The sequence below is a fragment of the Odontomachus brunneus genome, unplaced genomic scaffold, assembly GCF_010583005.1.
Source record: "Odontomachus brunneus isolate Ranch 3 - 2012 unplaced genomic scaffold, Obru_v1 Obru_scaffold_132, whole genome shotgun sequence".
NCBI classification, from domain to species: Eukaryota; Metazoa; Arthropoda; class Insecta; order Hymenoptera; family Formicidae; genus Odontomachus; species Odontomachus brunneus.
Window position 1 is genome coordinate 1,008,171 of NW_022639582.1, and position 8,628 is coordinate 1,016,798.

Below are 8,628 nucleotides of genomic sequence, written 5' to 3' on the forward strand. Positions count from 1 at the left end.
ACTCAGTCTAATTTGTTGTAATTTACACGCAAATGCTTAACTATTCCATTTCTGCCTCAATAGAGTAGCTCGTTCCCAGCGCGATCTTTTTCCGTTTTACATCACGCATTCCGTATATTATTATAATATTTTATCAGTTAGAGTGAGATGTGAAGTCGATATACTTGGAATCAATAACTACGTAATTTGAAATAGAAGAGTTCATGATACGGGTACCTCGTAAATACATAAGGGGAGTCTCAAATTAAACGAACCTGTGCTGAGCGAAGAATTCCGAAAATCAAAGACCCGCAGGATGAATTCAATCAATCGAAGGAATCTACGAGCAGTTCCTGAAATGTTCAGGAATCCAATTAATTAAATCCGTAATGGTGGTCTCATGTAGCTAAGAATAATAACGCAATCGTTACGTCGAGATGCGGTCGTGACGGTCATTACGAGAATTCTTTAGGACGGTAATAATTACTAGCGAGCAACGAATGTCGCTCGTTCTCGAATAACCTCTGAGTAACACCGGAGTTAAACGTCACCGCGATCCGCGCGTCGTGCTGCGCTCAGATGATTACTGTTATTACTAGTCGCGAGTATGACCTTTTTATTAGGCCCGCGAACGATTCTGTTCTAGTCGGCGGGGAGGACTCGCCGCCGCGCCTGTCGTTTCGCTGCCGATTGAAAGTCCCGGGATTTAATTTGCGACCCCTTAACCGCGACCGCGAATGAAACGTGGTGAGGTCTGAGAGAAAATGAATGCTGCGAATACACCTGGCGGAATGATTACGCCGCATAGTCGCTCGCGAGAAAGTCACGACGCCGTGTCCTCGCCGTATTATCGCGTCGTCGAGTTTTACGTTAAAATAATAGCGTGCAAATTGCAGCTACGCTGTTACTTTCGGCGACTGCAATTTTAAACATAGACGCCGCCGCGACCACGAGCCGGCATTGAAGTTACAAAAAACTCACCTGCGACAGTCACGGTAACCACCTGGGAAATTTGCGGAGGACGAATCCGCGCGACGATGTAAATATTCATGTAACTTTCGTAATACGGCAGTAAAATAGCGGCTCGTTGCAAAATTCACGCCGCTGCCGGATGTTGCCGAATTATTATATGTCGTTACTATTAAAATCGGTGATATATCGTGCGAGCCACGAGGGAGGCAGGGAGGGGACAGCGGCACCGTATCAAATATTTTTGGAAATATTCCCTCTCGCCAGCGGGAAAACGGAATACGCAATGAACGTCAGAACTAATATCGATAATTAATAACCAATAAATACTAAAACGGAAGTAAGCTTTACCCGGCAATAGCCGGGTGCTAGCAGTTGTTCATAATTCCGTCGTGAATATTTAATTTTTCATCCCACTCGTGTCATCCACGTTTCGTTAATATGAGCACTCCGCGGCATTACGATAAATATATTATACAAGCTTGTTAACTGCAATCTACATCAATGTGTAACTGCGTGTCCCTCTAATTCCGTGCAAATCCGCCGATTACCATCGATTCTTTTTTCTCTACCAACGAATCGACGGGACTGATGCATTATGCCGCAAATTAAACTTTCGGCAAAAGCATCGATGACTGTTGAAATTTGCACTCATATGTCAGATATTCATATGTCAGAGATGCGAAGCCCGCGAAGATACTCTTCGCGGGCGAACGACGAAGAGAGGCAGAACATCATAAACCGTGTACTATACCCCTCAACGAGCTTAGGAACTCGCTCGTTTGCAGATCGCGCCAATCGATCTTCCTACAAGTGAAAAAATCATTCTTCTTTCAGGTGGTCGTGGAGAGTTCGACATTGGCGTTGGAATACGGCGATCTCGAGATCGACCCTGGCTCCCCGGTGAACCCGGATCTACTATTCGATTCGCAGCTGATGCATCTCTATGTACTGACGGAAAAGAAGGTCTCGAAGGTCAAGGTGCAGGAGTGCTCGGTCTACAAGACCTGCTGGGACTGCCTGGGCGCAAAAGACCCGTACTGCGGCTGGTGCTCGTTAGAGAACAAATGCAACCTGCGCAGCGACTGTCAGGACGCGGCCAAGGACCCGCTCTATTGGATCTCCTACAAGAGTGGTCGATGCACGACGATCACCACCGTCACCCCGGATCAACTACAGCGCACTACCGCCAGGACCCTCGAGCTCGTGATCGAGAACCTGCCGACCCTGTCGGGCCAGTTCCTATGCGCTTTCTCCGCCCTCGACAAGACCCTGATCACGAACGCCTCGAGAAAGTCTTACGGCGTCAATTGCACCACACCGAGAACCGACCTGTTGCCGCCGATACCGCCGGGCCGGCATCACTTCACGGCGAAGCTGTCCGTGAGGATGACCAACGGACCTGATCTAGTGGCGACCAACTTTACGTTCTTCGACTGCAACACGTATAGCTCGTGCACACAGTGCGTGTCGTCGAGTTTCCCGTGTGACTGGTGCGTCGACGGTCATCGATGTACTCACGATACGGCGGAGAACTGTCGGAACGATATCCTCGTTACAGGAGTCAGTGTAAGCCCACGTCGATTGATTCATTTTGAATCAATAGATTTTGAATCAATAGATTTTGAATCAATAGATTATCCAGAGATGAATAAATTGTCTGGATTTTTGTGTCATCCTACAAAATCACGTCTCGTTGAGAGAAATTAACGAGTGTCGATCCTCCGCGAACACTTAACCATCCCGTTTATTTCGGAAATATTATGTATTTGATGGAGAAAATGCTGCTAAAATTGTATCCGCTTTTCGCTGAATAATGTTTGAAAACTGGACTTATCGTTTTCACAGATAAGCGGTTTATACATGCCGCAGATCCCGAGCAACCTAGTTTCCAACCAAAATTGCAATCCGGTTGTTAAATTACACGTTAATACGTATCAACCGAATCCATTTTCGACTCCAATTTCATTCGTTTTGCAGTTAAAACCTTGGATCCGTTCCATAAATATTATCGCATGATTATCAATTAACTTGTAATTTTTTATAAAAACTTGACGCTCTGAATTTTTATGGTTTTTAATCATAACATTTTGAAATAATCAAGTGAGACAATATTACAAAAATAATCAAACAATAAAATATAAAGTTATGGAATTTCTTGACGAATTCACATGTATTTTACAGAGAATGGGACCAAGCTATAGAAGTGGGCCAGGTTTTTGTCCCACTATAAATGCCACCGATTCTCAAGAGATCCTCGTGTCTTCCGGTATCAAAAAGGCGATACGAGTTAAAGTGCATATCATTGGGGTATGTTGAAAAACACTATTTCATAATTAATTCAGTTATAACTAAACATGTTATCTATTTACTTCCATGTCATTTCCAGAACATTAATATTTCGTTTCAATTATGCTGTTGTAATAGAGTGTTTAAATTGATAGGCGGCCACACAGCATACACATACATAAAATTAGATGTACGATTGAATGAAATGTCTCGATGAAAGAAATAGTTCGTTTAGCACTGTGTTACGCAATCATCGTGCGAGTATATTATTGTTTTTTCTACAATAAAACTGCGATTTTCAGCAATTCATCATACAAACGCGCTTCGTGTGTCAATTCAACATCGAAGGTCGTGTGACGAGCGTGAACGCTCGCCTTTTGGCCGATACGATCTATTGCGACGACACTGAATTCTCCTACACCTCTCGTGCACCAAACATCACGGTGCCCTTCGCTGTGATCTGGGGCGGCTCCAAACCCTTGGATAATCCGGACAACATACACCTGGTGATATACAGATGTCGCGACATGGCGGACAACTGCGGCATGTGTCTGGCTCTGCCGACGAAGTACGGCTGCGGCTGGTGTCAAACCTCGGACAGATGTGAAGTGAGAGATCAGTGCGACCGCGGCGTTGGCAATTGGCTGAATAGCAATTCCACCTGTCCAAATCCAGAGATACACGCGTTCGAGCCTATAATGGGCCCTTGGGAAGGCAACACTAACATCACGATACGTGGTATCAATCTTGGCAAGACCTTCAAGGTAAGGAAAACGCCCTTTTCTGTTCGCGGTACGTAACACGTCGTTGACGTCAATGAACAAAACACTCGTATTCGTTGCTTCTCGTTGAGATTTGTAATGTTAAACTTTCGCCATAGTCAATATAAATAGATATTGATGAATACTATTTGACTAAAGACGCTAATTATTGTTCAACACGCATGGCAGGACATAGCCGGAGGCGTCACTGTGGCCGGAATGCGATGTCTGCCCTATGAGGAGCTCTACATACGAACCAAGCAGATTGTTTGTCGAGTTGACGGACCTGGGACGCAGGAAGGCAGAAGCGGTCCTGTCATCGTCAAGATTGAAGATTTCCGCGGAGAATCTGACTATAACTTTGAGTTCGTAGATCCGCAGATCGTCTCGATATCGCCCAAGTATGGACCCCTGAGTGGAGGGACTACCATCAAGATCACTGGCAATTACATGAACGCTGGCAGCACTATCCATGCCGACATCGACGACCTGCCCTGCTCCATAATAAGTGCCGAACCTAACGAGGCTTTGTGCATGACGAGTCCGAGTGATCGGAAACGCAGCGGTATGCTGAAGATGTCCTTTGACGGCGGCAAGCGTCTTTACGATGGTTTCTTTGAGTACGTGGACGATCCCACGATAGAGAGCGTGGAGAGTGGCGTGGCCGGTCAGATGAAAGTACCGAAGGGAATCCCGGCAGGCGGAATAAAAATCTCTGTAACTGGCAAGAATCTCGGCTATATTCAGAGCCCGCAGATGTACGTCTACTTCGACGAGAAGATGTTCGTATCGCAGTGCGAGGTGCACAGCCAAGAGAGTATGGTGTGCAAATCGCCGACGATTGAAGTGCCCGATCATATACCACTGGACGCTGAGAAGCCGCTTTCTCTGGAATACGGCTTTCGTATGGACAATGTCACCGGTGTGCAAAACCTCTCGCAGCATGGCTTCAATCAATTTCTCCTCTACCCGAACCCGATCTACGAGGTGTTCGACGAGGAGATCAAGTATTATAAGAGCGACTACCTAACGATTAACGGTCAGCATCTCGATCGCGCCTGCCAAGAGTCCGATGTAGTCGTGCAGATAGGTAACGCCTTTTGCAACGTCACGTCGTTATCGCGACAGCAGCTCACTTGCCGGCCGCCTTTGACACAGCCACCGGCACTCGACTCCCAGGGTCTGCCGAATAAGCAGGAACTGCCGGAGGTGATATTGATAGTGGGCGGTACTCTGCGTTACAACATCGGCAAACTGAGCTACGCATTGCCGGCCGGACTCAACGGGCCATTGTCGAAGCCCGCGCTCATTGGTGTGATCGCCACCATAGTGGTACTGATCTTTATATTCATTGCATTCCTGATAGCTTACCGCAGAAAATCCACCGAAAGCAACAGAGTGCTGAAGAATATGCAAGAGCAGATGGATATTTTGGAGTTGCGGGTCGCAGCTGAGTGTAAGGAAGCCTTCGCCGAGTTACAGACGGAAATGACGGATCTCACGGGCGACTTGACCAGTGGTGGTATACCGTTCCTCGATTATCGTGCTTATGCGATGATGATATTGTTCCCCAGTGATGACAACAGTCCGGTGCTGCAGTGGGACAGGCCGGAGTTGGTGCGAAAGGAGAAAGGTCTGCGTCTTTTCGGACAGCTTATAATGAACAAGACTTTCTTGTTGCTGTTCGTACGCACACTCGAGAGCAATCGTTACTTTTCCATGAGAGATCGCGTTAACGTCGCCAGTCTCATTATGGTCACACTTCAGAGTAAAATGGAGTATTGCACAGATATTCTGAAAACTCTGCTAGCGGATCTCATCGAGAAGTGCACAGAGGGCAAGAGTCATCCGAAATTATTCCTTAGACGGTAAGTGCAGTAACGATATGTTCTCTCGATTATTGGTATTTAAAATTGCAAATACTTGCGTTCGTCAATAACTCCTTTCTTTTTTTAGAACCGAAAGTGTAGCTGAGAAGATGCTATCTGCTTGGTTCACATTTCTCTTGTACAAGTTCATGAGAGAGTGTGCTGGTGAACCATTGTACGTGCTGTTTCGCGCAGTGAAACAGCAAGTTGATAAGGGTCCCGTAGACGCGATTACATCGGAGGCACGGTATTCTTTATCAGAGGAGAAATTGATCAGGCAATCTATAGATTTTAAACCTATGGTGAGGAAGCATTGATACTTTAATGATAGAGCGATTTGATGTTTCGATATATAATGTTTCTATTGGAATTTCAGACGGTCTACGTCTCGATATCGCAACAAACCGTATTCGTTGGCGGGATGGATCCTAACACGGAAAATGTGCCGGTCAAAGTCCTCGATTGTGACACGATATCTCAGGTGAAAGAGAAAGCGTTGGACACGATTTACAGAGCAACTCCTTACAGCCAAAGACCACGAAAGGACGACCTCGATCTTGGTAGGAGACAATTGCTCTCTTTACGTGAAAATACTTCTCATATCAATCGAATCAATCTCACATCGTATCGTTGACGGAATGTTGCAGAATGGCGAACTGGTGCATCCGGTAGATTAATTCTCTACGACGAAGACTCGACAACGAAAACGGAGGGCGAATGGAAAAAGAGGAACACTTTGAATCACTACAGGGTACCAGACGCAGCGTCGCTCAACTTAGTCTCCAAACAATCTTCTATATATAATCTCTCGATCCTGTCGGAGAAGACGGACAAATCGCACAAGTACGAGACTTTAAACCTCAGTAAGTTTAGTTCGGCCAGTCCTCCGCTCTCCCGTGCCACCTCGCCGCTCAATCAGAACCACGACGGTGGTATGAAGGTCTGGCATCTGGTCAAGCATCATGACTCTGATGCACGAAAGGAAGGTGACCGCGGTAACAAGATGGTCTCGGAGATCTATCTGACAAGGTTACTAGCAACGAAGGGTACGCTCCAGAAGTTTGTCGACGATCTATTCGAGACCATATTCAGCACTGCCCACCGCGGCTCGGCGCTTCCTCTCGCTATTAAATATATGTTTGACTTTATGGACGACCAAGCGTTGCAACACGGCATATCCGATCCCGAGGTGGTCCACACGTGGAAGAGCAATTCCCTCCCGCTTAGGTTTTGGGTCAACCTCATAAAAAATCCGAACTTCATTTTCGACATACACAAGTCCAATATTGTGGATTCGTGTCTGTCCGTCGTAGCGCAGACATTCATGGACAGCTGCTCAACGTCGGACCATAGATTAGGTACGTTATCGGTGTAAATTTTTCATCGATTAGGGAGTTGGTGATATATAAAAAAGAGAGATATAAATTTACTTTTTATTGATGATTTCTCTTTCGCTGTTCCCAGGTAAAGACTCCCCGAGTTCGAAACTGTTATACGCGAAAGACATTCCAGTGTACAAAGAGTGGGTAGAGCGTTACTACTCAGATATCAAAGTCATGCCAGCCATATCCGATCAAGACATGAATGCCATGCTTGCAGAAGAATCGAGGGTACTTACCTGTTTTTATATTCTCAATATACAGATTTAAAAAGTAGTTTATATTCTGGTGCGATTTTCAACTAATACGTTCGTCTGATCTTTTTTTTTTCAGTTGCACACAACGGAGTTTAATACGAACTGTGCTTTATACGAACTATATACGTACGCGGGTAAATACAACGAACAACTGATAGTCACTCTCGAGGAGGATGAGTTCTCGCAGAAGCAGAGACTGGCGTATAAACTCGAGCAAGTGCACAATATAATGGCGGCGGACAACCCCTGATGCACTATGAATTCCATGAAGCACCCGACGAAGCCTGCTCGTCAAGAATTACCTTGCTGAGCGGTCGATCACGGTTCGGTATTCTCGACGGCGCGAACCGAAGGGAACTGACTGGCCTACCTTGTAATCGATTGTCTCAGGTTCCGTGCAAACAAGCCAGTTTTCGCCAACTTAACGCGAATCGCGCGAGTGAACTTTTGGGAGGACCCGCATGGTGTACACCTCACGGGTACATGCCGCGAGTTAACTAGGAAGTTAATTAAAGGATTAAGTGTTAAAAAGAAAAAAAAAAAGATATGTGTCGAGGAAGTCTTCTCAGAGGTCGCCGGTTCGTAAGGTGTGGCCATAATCATAAGCACATGCTGCGCGCATATTGTACATAAGATATCAAAATCGTGAATAATTGTAATAGGATATTAAATGTACGATCACATCTCGGCGTCCGAGTGCAAGAAGAAAGCAGTGGGGCCGCGACGTTTTCCCCCCACGCTGCGCGGTGATCGCACGTTTTGCATAAATCGCGAATGATTTTAAGATGAATGTAATAATGAAGCACTAGTGATAAGGCGAGTGAGGGAATCATCAAGCCGGTCGATCGATATTTGTAAATGTGTTTAAAAAACGGTCGATTGCCAGCACTCGGGAGCTCGGCGATCGGCGATTTTTAACGAAGAAACATTTCCATCCACCGCTATTAGCTGAAATTTTTTGAATTACGAACTGACGAATTTTAAGAGATTAACGGTAATTACGGATAACAGTGAATAAAATTAAACTATATATATATATATATATATATACACATAAAACTATATATATATATATGGATATATATATATATATATATTTATATATATATATATATATATATATATA

At 45.3% G+C, this 8,628-nt stretch overlaps 1 protein-coding gene across 5 annotated transcripts in view; it reads left to right on the forward strand.

Annotated features, from left to right (window-relative positions):
- Positions 1 to 8,089, forward strand: part of LOC116850048 (plexin-A4) — a 300,999-nt gene extending 292,910 nt beyond the window's left edge. For all 5 annotated transcript variants that reach the window (XM_032827842.1, XM_032827843.1, XM_032827844.1 and 2 more), the window contains 9 exons: positions 1,786 to 2,517; positions 3,133 to 3,258; positions 3,540 to 4,001; positions 4,188 to 5,866; positions 5,955 to 6,168; positions 6,243 to 6,426; positions 6,514 to 7,224; positions 7,331 to 7,476; positions 7,579 to 8,089. In XM_032827842.1, the coding sequence (XP_032683733.1) occupies positions 1,786 to 2,517; positions 3,133 to 3,258; positions 3,540 to 4,001; positions 4,188 to 5,866; positions 5,955 to 6,168; positions 6,243 to 6,426; positions 6,514 to 7,224; positions 7,331 to 7,476; positions 7,579 to 7,752 (4,428 nt within the window). In that variant the 3' untranslated portion in view covers positions 7,753 to 8,089. The remainder of the gene's footprint in view (positions 1 to 1,785; positions 2,518 to 3,132; positions 3,259 to 3,539; positions 4,002 to 4,187; positions 5,867 to 5,954; positions 6,169 to 6,242; positions 6,427 to 6,513; positions 7,225 to 7,330; positions 7,477 to 7,578) is intronic.
- The last annotated feature ends 539 nt before the right edge of the window (positions 8,090 to 8,628 follow it).